Raw genomic sequence first — 11,701 nt, forward strand, 5'->3', positions numbered from 1 at the left:
CACTAAGTGCCGCCGTGTTTGATAAACTAGCAGTTCCAGTCATTCATATCTGCGCTCTGACTATGCCTGCGATTGCGGTAATTGGTTATTACCGATTTACGTAAGATGCATTGGCCGCTCCGTGTCTGTACTTTTGCAGCGGTGCATTACCGTAACGCTGTTATAACTGATGCATGAAGCTGATTCCTCGAGCAGCACCTGCGTTTAAATGCTTCACTGAAAACTGCACCTTCAGGGATTTATTTAAGCTTCTATATGAAGGACCTGCTGGGATAGAAAGGTGATATTTTATTGCTAGTTTAATAAAGTGCTGTCTGTCAGATTGAAACGATATTAATTACCCATCCATCGTCCAACCAGTTATCTTAGTCAGGCTCCCCTGGAGCCTATTCCAGGCAAATTCCCCATACAGAGAGCAGAGGCAAAATTCAGGCCTCCAGACTCGGAGGCGTGAGGCAACTGTACTCACCACTGTGCTCCTATATCATTAATTAGTCTGGTTATGTTTTTATTGTTTCACAACAGACTGACATTCAAGGGGATGTCCTTGTGCCCTTGAAATTATTAGCCATTGAGAGATGGGTGTGTTTGTTTCAGGAGGGTGTGATTGAATATGTGAATTGAATGGAGGTGCTTCATTCTGGTGAGGAAACTGGGGAGTTAGACCCCGTACCACATCTTGGTCTCCGTAAGTGACTTTTAAGGCATAGCGCTGGGTCAGTCAGCATCCAGCACCCCAGGGAAGTTGGTAATATGATTACTCTGTGACTCATGGGCTTCAAACCCACAACCATCCGGACACACATTCATAATCCCTCTGAGTTACACATCTTGGATTTATCGAAATGGATGGTAGGGGGGCAGTCATGTCGCTCCGCCCACCGTCTCACTGGTACCACGGTGTCGTCCCCCAGAGCGGGAGAAGGAGCGACACAAGAAGCGTAGCCGCAGCCGGTCTCTGAGCCGTGGCGAGAAGCACCGCCGCTGGAGCAAGGACTCCAGGGGGCGGAGTCACGAGAAGCGCAGCAGCAGCCGCGACCGCAAGGGTCGTGACCGACGGAGCAGCTCACGCGAGCACAAGAAGCACAGGTACCCCCCCTCACGGTCCCGGTTACAGGCACTGAAGCTGATATCTAGCATGGTTTGAGGCCTCTTAACAAGTTTCTTTCACAATCAACCAATTGGTTTCTTCGTGGTGGGAAGGGGGACTGTACCCATATTAAATTTTAACTGGCGTTTATAAGTAGCCCCCGCCATAGCGATGGGACCTCAAAGCCAGCCTAAAAAGTGGCGCATGGTCACACCCTCATGACCTTAAACTGCCTGCGATCCAAAGTTAAATGTAAACATTCTGCCATCTGTTTGTTTTTGCCAGATTCTGAGTGTTTACACTGTATTGTTTGGGGAAAACAACCTTCTGTTTTGTGTTTGGGCAGCTACTCTCCTCGGAGAAGCCGTAAGAAAAGGACATACAAGTACTGGGATGTTCCCCCTCCGGGATTCGAGCACATCACCCCCATGCAGTACAAGGCAATGCAAGGTTTGGATGCGACGCTTCCATGTGTGCTAGTTCAGTATTGCAAGGTTATGGTATATTGGTTGCAATGAAAGCATTTATTCTGGAGTGCCCTCCTCCCCCCTGCTGGTCAAAGAGGGAATAACACTTGGGATGATTTCAGACAGTGTGAAGAGAGCTTAAACCTAGGGGTTAGAAGCAAATGAAGGCGACGATCCGGATGTTCTGGCCGTCCCTGGTTGGGGTCTTGAAGCCCTTTCTCCTCCCCACAGCTGCAGGGCAGATCCCCACGATAGCTTTACTGGCAACATCCACCACCAGCGGCGTGGCAGTGACGCCCACCCAGGTGCCGATGGTCGGCAGCCAGATGACCCGGCAGGCCAGGCGGCTTTATGTCGGCAACATCCCCTTCGGCCTGACGGAGGTGAGTCCAGGCAAAGTCCCGCGTTGCCTTCTGTCATGCATACTGGTGTCATGTGTAGCTCAGTGAGTTAGGACACTGAGCCGGTCACAAGAAGGTTGTTGGTTCAAATCCCTTGGGCAGCAGAGTGATTTCACCATTGGGCCCCCGAGCGCAGCCCTTAAGCACTATTTGCTCTAGGAACTGTCTGGTCCTGCTTCTTCAATGAAATGTATGTTGCTTTGGATGAAAGTGTCCGCAAAATAAATAGATAAATGTACTAGACTTGTCAGTCATTTTTTTTCTCGTTTGCCTGTTTTGATGTCTTCAGACGTCTGCCTGTCTTCATTCAGTGTGTCTGCCTGTCTTTTTAGGAGGCCATGGCGGATTTCTTCAATACCCAGATGCGATTGGCTGGCTTATGTCAAGGTCCCACCAATCCCGTCCTCGCTGTTCAGATAAACCAGGACAAGAACTTTGCCTTCCTTGAAGTAAGAGTCTTTCCTGCCTAATGGCTGCTGTGTCCAGGCGGAGACCGCAGCCTTCCCTGATTAACGACGTTCTTCGTTCTGCCCTAGTTTCGGTCCGTGGATGAGACCACGCAGGCAATGGCCTTCGACGGCATCATTTTCCAGGGTCAGTCGTTAAAAATCAGGCGGCCCCACGACTATCGCCCCCTGCCTGGCATCTCAGAGCAGCCCGCCTTCCACGTACCAGGTCCGTTTTGCTTGTCGCCGTCATAACCTTAATCTTTATTTACCTTTGAAGAGCCGATCGGCAAGGCCAGTTTTTTGTACTCGTTACGGACTGACTGTCCTTCGCAAGCTGCGGATGTCTTGTCATATAAAGAGGGAGACTTTCACTTTTATTTACTTAATGTTGTAAATATTTAGCAGACAGTTTTATCCAAAGTGAAGAATGTTTTTTTTTTTTTTTTTTTTTTTGAGAAATCAGGGTCAGCCTGTCCCTAGAGCAAACTCGCCGGCCCAGTGGTGTGATCACCAGTGATGTGAACCAGTGATCTTCTGATGATAACGCTGGCATCCTAACCAGCTGAGCCACACACACACACACACAGCTCAGTCACTCACTTCTTACTGTTAACATAGGGGTGTTGTGTGGCTCTGTGATGTTTGCCCATGAAAAGAAGGTTGCTGGTTGGCAGGGTTGGCAGAGTGATTTCACCACTGGGCCCTTGAGCAAGGACCCTAACCCCCAAATTGTTCTAGGGTTGCTGGCTCCTATTCTAGTTAAAAATTCTGGACACACCTACTGAAAATGACTTGTTTTTCAGCAAGATAATGACCCAAAGCCCACCTTGAAGGTTATGCAAGTAGCTTATTACCTTGTGAACTAGGAAAGAGATGGTCCCCACAGCCCCCCAACCTAAACTCTATAGAGCTGGTTTGGGATCAGTTGGATGAGAGTAAGAGTAAGGTAGCCAGCTTGCGCGCAGAACTTGTGGAAACTCGAGGACTGTTGGAGAAACGGTCCAGGTGGGTACATATGTTAGCTGGTTGAGTCCGCAATGCTGTCATCGAAGCCAATGGCTCCTATTTTGAAGAGACAAAAATTTTGTCTTTGCAGTACTTCATATGCATAACTTCCATGCCCAAAGGCCTTTTACTATAAGGTGAATAACAGCTAAAATAGAGACAAATGCATTAAGAGCAGGTGTGTCCATACTTTTGACTGGTGCTGCATGTGTCAGCATCTCCCATGGAGAGCAAGATGGGAGAGACAAAAAACAGTCGTCAAACTGCCCCAGTATTTAGGTATTTTTTTGCTGGAGTTACATTTATCTGATATTATATAGGAGATAACGACGTCATACTGATTTGAAGTTGGCTTATTTCACTCGCGCCGTTTGCTCGTGGTCATTATCCGGCATGTTGACGGTTTGCTGTGATCGGCCGGCTTTGGGCGCCGTGCCGCTCTGTCTGCAGGGGTCGTCTCCACCGTGGTTCCAGACTCGCCACACAAGCTCTTTGTCGGAGGCCTGCCCAACTATCTCAGTGACGATCAGGTACCCCGCCCTCAGTCTCTGTCGCCGGGGAGCCGACCCACAACCCTCCTGTGTTTCTGTCCCACTGCTGCACGTGGAACTCAAGCAGGCATGCACACACACGCACACGCACGCACGCACGCACGCGCACGCACATACATACATAAAATAAACACTCGTCTCTGTGTAACTGATTAGTAGGAAAAGAAAGCCTGTCAAAGTTACCTCACCGCTTAAAATTCATTACAAGATACTGGGGGGTCAAATGTCAGCATCATGTTTAAAGCTAGCTGCTGAAAATAGCCGCACATTTGAGGTTTTTTTTTTTTTTTTTTAAAGATATTCATGGGATTTATTAAACATTTATTAGACATGTAGGTAATGAGTTGACAGTTACATTACGCTCATTGTTTATCCAGCTGTAAATTATGAAGATATTGAGACCCCGCTAATGTAAAAGGTACGTTTCCCAAAACCTCATGTTATCGACTTGCATAGTTGGAACCATTCAGTTGTTATCTAATGTTGTTAGCAAATAACCTTATTAGCAACAAAGGCTTTGGGAAACGTGCCTTACAGCTGGCGGCTTGCCAAACCAGTCACGTAGCCAGTCCCTGTGCTGCCTGTTGCTGGGTACCCTGGAATATTTGTATATCGGGTTAATTGCTGAGTGTTAGTCGGATGAATCAGCCGCGTCGTTTTGCTGCATGAAAATTTAAAATCGAGTCATCTGCGCGTCACCTAACTGACGAATACCTCCACATTGCCGTACACCTGTGTTTGCCCAATCCCAGTCCTCGGGGAACCGCCGACTGTCCACATTTTCGCTCCCTCCTAGCTCCCAGCCAATCAGGAACACCGAATACCTGGTACAGGTGTGCTGAGAGGAAGCAAAAACGTGGACTGACCGGGGGGGTACCCCCGAGGACTGGGCTGGGAAACACTACCATAGACTGTGCTTGAAATGTGGGGGAGATCGACCAAGTCCCCAAACGCTTCAGTATTCGCAGACGTGCCGTGTCTCACGTCCATGTCCGCACACTGAGAACGATGACTTCACATCCCGTTAACAGCGATGGGGAGCTGCGGAAGAATCGTTCCCTACATTGCTGTGTCGCTCGAAAGGCAGAAAATACTTCGGACCTTTTTCCCGGTGAACGATTATCAGCTTCACTGGAGTTTTCACATCGTGCCCCATGCCCTATTCTGTTATGACGTCAGTGATGGATAATATTACCATAACAACATGCACAGATGAGGTCGTCTTACTCTGAAAGTGTTGAAAGGGTCACATTTTAGACATTTTCTACTTCTCATTAGCATCTTTTATGATTTTTTTTTTTCTTCCTATATCGCCACCCCACTGAAATCGGCCCATTATAGACATAATCCATACAGGCATTTAATAGTTTACCTATTTATTTTGCAAAAGTTAATCGCAAAACGTTTTGCGTCCACCCCTGCATTGTAACATTTTGAGCTCCGGTGTCCCACTCACTTTAGCCTAAACTGTTAAAAATGGCAAGACTCAGCCCAGAAGATAGTGATCGCGGTTTCAGTGAAAGGTAAGTGAGAAGTGCAGTCAGTTTGTTTTTCTTTGATTTTTTTCCTCCTTTTCGGATTGTCATCGTAATCTTTCTTATCCAGTGTGAGTCACATGTAATCCAAGTCAAGAGGAAGGCTGTACCAAAGCAGCACTGGGGGGAGAGAGTTTGAATCCAGCAGAACTGTTAATGTATTTCACGTCAAAGCCAGTAAATGTGCCATAGACAGGTGAAATGGAAACCGCTGCTTGTATCCTGGTGTTTACATTTTTTTTGCAGTCCCTGCTACCGCTTTGATACTTACAGCTCTTTCATTTTTGTTCCCCACTTTGTCCCCAGCTAGGGGCCTGTAAGATCGTTAAGTCTTCGCTCATAATTTGTTCAGTAGTACTGACCTACTGCTGCCATGCCAACATGTAACACAAGGCAAGTAAGACATTCCGTCCCTCGCACGGATATCCTCCCTGTCGACGGCCTGCCCCTGTGGGGGGGCTCTGTCCTGGAGTGCTCTTAAGCATATGGGGTCCTTTTTTTGGGGGTTGAAGGCTGGGGAGAGACTTATTATGCTGATCACAGGGTATAAATTTGATTTTTTTTTTTTTTTGCCCCTAAGAGAAGGTAGGAGGTAGCGCCCTCTTGTGGCTGCCAGTGTCCCAGGTGACTCCTTTCTGAAGTCAGTGGTTAATGCGGCTTTACAGTAGATTCCTGTAGAATAAGTGAGGAATGATGTTAGCAGAGCTATTTCGTCCTGTTTGGCTTCAAGCCGTGGCCCCTTTAGCAGGACCCTGTGGCGGCTCTTAGCTTTACCTGTGAGTTTATCTCCTGTAGGCTTTGTCCCTCTAATTAACTGCACCAATGTGGTTCTTGGTTTTAAGAACAGGAAGTCAGTGATTCGGCTGGGTTTGTGTTCTGCCGAGTCGCCCCCCCCCCTCCACATTGTATACATGGAACACTTAACATATAATTAGCTGTTTTTATTTAGTTTTTTTTTTATATACCATCTAGCTTAATTATTGTGGCCCTTAAAATCAGATGCAACTCGGTCCATATTTCAAAATTCGTAGTTGGAATTATCAGAGAACTTGATTAGGAATTCAGTTGTGTTGTATATGCTGTAGGATGGGGGGGGGGGGAATCTGTGTTATCATTCATTGACAAGAATCAAAATAGTTACTTTTGTACGCTCCCAGTAAGTAAGTCATGCAGAAAGGGCACAGGGGGCTTTGAGCTCTAGTGTTGCACCGTAATGTCGAGCCACTTGTCATAAAGCCATTTTCCTGATGTCTTCACTGTTTCCTCATGTCGTTTTGCAAAGTTTAACATGCTGCTTCTCCCACAGTTAAGATTAGCATTTCTAGCGAGGCGCCGTGCCTGGACTGTCGGGCTAATCGCCCCCCCGCGTCTCCTCCTCTTGCCCAGGTGAAGGAACTCTTGACGTCGTTCGGACCTCTTAAGGCCTTCAACCTTGTGAAGGACAGTGCCACGTCACTGTCTAAGGGTTATGCTTTCTGTGAATACGTGGACATCAGTGCCACTGACCAGGTGCGTGAGGTGGGGCAGCAGCTGGAAGGTCTGGGGTGACTCGGGGCTTCCGGATGGAATTGCTGACGCTTGTGTGGGATGCATCCCGCAGGCCGTGGCTGGACTCAATGGCATGCAGCTCGGAGACAAGAAGCTCATCGTCCAGCGGGCAAGCGTGGGGGCTAAGAATGCCAACGCTGTGAGTATTTGCCCTCGGCTGCCGCCTTTCTGATGTCCTAAACCCAACTTGGTTCCTGGGTGCCTCCCAGGAAGCTTAATGCCCCTATTTCTTGGGTTTATTTGGGTCCATGTAAATTTCTCGCTGTTACTCGAGACGATTGGACGATCAGGGGGTATCTGACACTCTTGTCGCCCCCCGGGACAGACGGCCATCATCGAGACGCCGGTGACGCTGCAGGTTCCAGGGCTGCAGCGGCTGCAGAGCTCCGGCATGCCCACGGAGGTGCTGTGCCTCCTCAACATGGTCATGCCCGAGGAGCTGGTGGACGACGAGGACTACGAGGAGATCCTGGAGGACATCCGGGAGGAGTGTTGCAAGTACGGCAACGTGCGCTCCATCGAGATTCCGCGGCCCGTCGATAGCGTGGAGGTGCCTGGCTGTGGCAAGGTGGGACCCGTACTCTCCTGTACCAGTGGCAAAAAGAAGACCTCTGTAGGCACTAAGCACAGGCTCATGGGAGCATTTCTTGCACAAAAGTGTTTTGAAAACGGAATAATTTTTTGTGTAAGAAAAACAATCTGATTGGTTCAGATAGACGACGGACGATCTGATTGGTTCAGATAGGCGACGGACAATCTGATTGGTTCAGATAGGCGACGGACAATCTGATTGGTTCAGATAGGCGACGGACAATCTGATTGGTTCAGATAGGCGACGGACAATCTGATTGGTTCAGATAGGCGACGGACAATCTGATTGGTTCAGATAGGCGACGGACAATCTGATTGGTTCAGATAGGCGACGGACAATCTGATTGGTTCAGATAGGCGACGGACAATCTGATTGGCTCAGATAGGCGACGGACAATCTGATTGGCTCAGATAGGCGACGGACAATCTGATTGGCTCAGATAGGCGACGGACAATCTGATTGGCTCAGATAGGCGACGGACAATCTGATTGGCTCAGATAGGCGACGGACAATCTGATTGGCTCAGATAGGCGACGGACAATCTGATTGGCTCAGATAGGCGACGGACAATCTGATTGGCTCAGATAGGCGACGGACAATCTGATTGGCTCAGATAGGCGACGGACAATCTGATTGGCTCAGATAGGCGACGGACAATCTGATTGGCTCAGATAGGCGACGGACAATCTGATTGGCTCAGATAGGCGACGGACAATCTGATTGGCTCAGATAGGCGACGGACAATCTGATTGGCTCAGATAGGCGACGGACAATCTGATTGGCTCAGATAGGCGACGGACAATCTGATTGGCTCAGATAGGCGACGGACAATCTGGCTCAGATAGGCGACGGACAATCTGATTGGCTCAGATAGGCGACGGACAATCTGATTGGCTCAGATAGGCGACGGACAATCTGATTGGCTCAGATAGGCGACGGACAATCTGATTGGCTCAGATAGGCGACGGACAATCTGATTGGCTCAGATAGGCGACGGACAATCTGATTGGCTCAGATAGGCGACGGACAATCTGATTGGCTCAGATAGGCGACGGACAATCTGATTGGCTCAGATAGGCGACGGACAATCTGATTGGCTCAGATAGGCGACGGACAATCTGATTGGCTCAGATAGGCGACGGACAATCTGATTGGCTCAGATAGGCGACGGACAATCTGATTGGCTCAGATAGGCGACGGACAAGCTGATTGGCTCAGATAGGCGACGGACAAGCTGATTGGCTCAGATAGGCGACGGACAAGCTGATTGGCTCAGATAGGCGACGGACAATCTGATTGGCTCAGATAGGCGACGGACAATCTGATTGGCTCAGATAGGCGACGGACAATCTGATTGGCTCAGATAGGCGACGGACAATCTGATTGGCTCAGATAGGCGACGGACAATCTGATTGGCTCAGATAGGCGACGGACAATCTGATTGGCTCAGATAGGCGACGGACAATCTGATTGGCTCAGATAGGCGACGGACAATCTGATTGGCTCAGATAGGCGACGGACAATCTGATTGGCTCAGATAGGCGACGGACAATCTGATTGGCTCAGATAGGCGACGGACAATCTGATTGGCTCAGATAGGCGACGGACAATCTGATTGGCTCAGATAGGCGACGGACAATCTGATTGGCTCAGATAGGCGACGGACAATCTGATTGGCTCAGATAGGCGACGGACAATCTGATTGGCTCAGATAGGCGACGGACAATCTGATTGGCTCAGATAGGCGACGGACAATCTGATTGGCTCAGATAGGCGACGGACAATCTGATTGGCTCAGATAGGCGACGGACAATCTGATTGGCTCAGATAGGCGACGGACAATCTGATTGGCTCAGATAGGCGACGGACAATCTGATTGGCTCAGATAGGCGACGGACAATCTGATTGGCTCAGATAGGCGACGGACAATCTGATTGGCTCAGATAGGCGACGGACAATCTGATTGGCTCAGATAGGCGACGGACAATCTGATTGGCTCAGATAGGCGACGGACAATCTGATTGGCTCAGATAGGCGACGGACAATCTGCCAATCAGATTGTCCGTCGCCTATCTGAGCCAATCAGATTGTCCGTCGCCTATCTGAACCAATCAGATTGTCCGTCGCCTATCTGAGCCAATCAGATTGTCCGTCGCCTATCTGAACCAATCAGATTGTCCGTCGCCTATCTGAGCCAATCAGATTGTCCGTCGCCTATCTGAGCCAATCAGATTGTCCGTCGCCTATCTGAGCCAATCAGATTGTCCGTCGCCTATCTGAGCCAGATTGTCCGTCGCCTATCTGAGCCAATCAGATTGTCCGTCGCCTATCTGAGCCAATCAGATTGTCCGTCGCCTATCTGAGCCAATCAGATTGTCCGTCGCCTATCTGAGCCAATCAGATTGTCCGTCGCCTATCTGAGCCAATCAGATTGTCCGTCGCCTATCTGAGCCAATCAGATTGTCCGTCGCCTATCTGAGCCAATCAGATTGTCCGTCGCCTATCTGAGCCAATCAGATTGTCCGTCGCCTATCTGAGCCAATCAGATTGTCCGTCGCCTATCTGAGCCAATCAGATTGTCCGTCGCCTATCTGAGCCAATCAGATTGTCCGTCGCCTATCTGAGCCAATCAGATTGTCCGTCGCCTATCTGAGCCAATCAGATTGTCCGTCGCCTATCTGAGCCAATCAGATTGTCCGTCGCCTATCTGAGCCAATCAGATTGTCCGTCGCCTATCTGAGCCAATCAGATTGTCCGTCGCCTATCTGAGCCAATCAGATTGTCCGTCGCCTATCTGAGCCAATCAGATTGTCCGTCGCCTATCTGAGCCAATCAGATTGTCCGTCGCCTATCTGAGCCAATCAGATTGTCCGTCGCCTATCTGAGCCAATCAGATTGTCCGTCGCCTATCTGAGCCAATCAGATTGTCCGTCGCCTATCTGAGCCAATCAGATTGTCCGTCGCCTATCTGAGCCAATCAGATTGTCCGTCGCCTATCTGAGCCAATCAGATTGTCCGTCGCCTATCTGAGCCAATCAGATTGTCCGTCGCCTATCTGAGCCAATCAGATTGTCCGTCGCCTATCTGAGCCAATCAGATTGTCCGTCGCCTATCTGAGCCAATCAGATTGTCCGTCGCCTATCTGAGCCAATCAGATTGTCCGTCGCCTATCTGAGCCAATCAGATTGTCCGTCGCCTATCTGAGCCAATCAGATTGTCCGTCGCCTATCTGAGCCAATCAGATTGTCCGTCGCCTATCTGAACCAATTTTTTGTGTTTGTGAAAACGGGTCTTTAATCGGGGAAACGGAGCGGGTAGAGCAGGACGGAACGCAGGCATTGACAAACTACAATGACGGACAGGGCAAACAGGTAAGACCAGGACTTAAAATAGGTCATGACTAATCAAAGTAATCGGGCAAAGCAGGAGACGATCAGGGAAGCACACGTGGGTAATCAGGGGGCGTGGCACACACGAGGAGCGGACAAGCCGGGCATATATGTATATCTATATAAAACCTCATTAATGAGGGACAGGGAACAGAACGGACAGACAGAACTGGCACAGGGGAAGGAGCCAGGACAAGACTTGACATAAGACAGGAAAGGCAGAGAAACAGATCAGAAAGGGGGACACGGAGGGAACAGGCAGGACAAAAGGACCGGGAGTGAACGAAGGGAACATCGGGGAAAGAGGAGCAGAAGCCAGAGGGACGAGGGACAAAGAGAGGAGGGACAGAGACAGGAGGAACAAAGCGAGGGGGAGCAGAGGCAGGAGGGACAAAGACGGGAGGCCAGGGAGAGAAGGAGGGGGAACCAAGAGGAGCCCGAGGGAGACCCAGCGGGCGACGGGAGGCAGCCGGAAGGGCTGCAGGCGGCCGGGAGGCCGGAGCCGGAGGGGCCGAGGAGATGGGGTGAGGGACAGACGCAGGGACGAAGGAGGGAGTCGGAGGGGAGACCAGGGAAGGGGACGAAGGAGCTGGAAGGGACCCTGGCGAGGGCAAGGAGAGAGGGGGAGCCGCAGCAGACGGCGACGTCCTCCGACACGCCAGAGCGGGAGGACC

The 11,701-nt window shown here is 49.9% G+C and overlaps 1 protein-coding gene across 1 annotated transcript; it reads left to right on the forward strand.

Annotated features, from left to right (window-relative positions):
* Positions 1-922: 922 nt before the first annotated feature.
* Positions 923-7,793, forward strand: LOC125728120 (splicing factor U2AF 65 kDa subunit-like; the record flags this gene model as incomplete). The annotated part of the gene is made up of 10 exons (XM_049005204.1): positions 923-1,089; positions 1,452-1,540; positions 1,789-1,940; positions 2,291-2,407; positions 2,495-2,633; positions 3,064-3,066; positions 3,863-3,942; positions 6,885-7,007; positions 7,099-7,176; positions 7,372-7,793. Coding segments are annotated over 10 exons (1,326 nt in total), but the record flags the coding sequence as incomplete, so codon positions are not given.
* Between the last annotated feature and the right edge of the window lie 3,908 nt (positions 7,794-11,701).

Source organism: Brienomyrus brachyistius, unplaced genomic scaffold (assembly GCF_023856365.1).
Source record: "Brienomyrus brachyistius isolate T26 unplaced genomic scaffold, BBRACH_0.4 scaffold160, whole genome shotgun sequence".
In the NCBI taxonomy this organism is placed as follows: Eukaryota; Metazoa; Chordata; class Actinopteri; order Osteoglossiformes; family Mormyridae; genus Brienomyrus; species Brienomyrus brachyistius.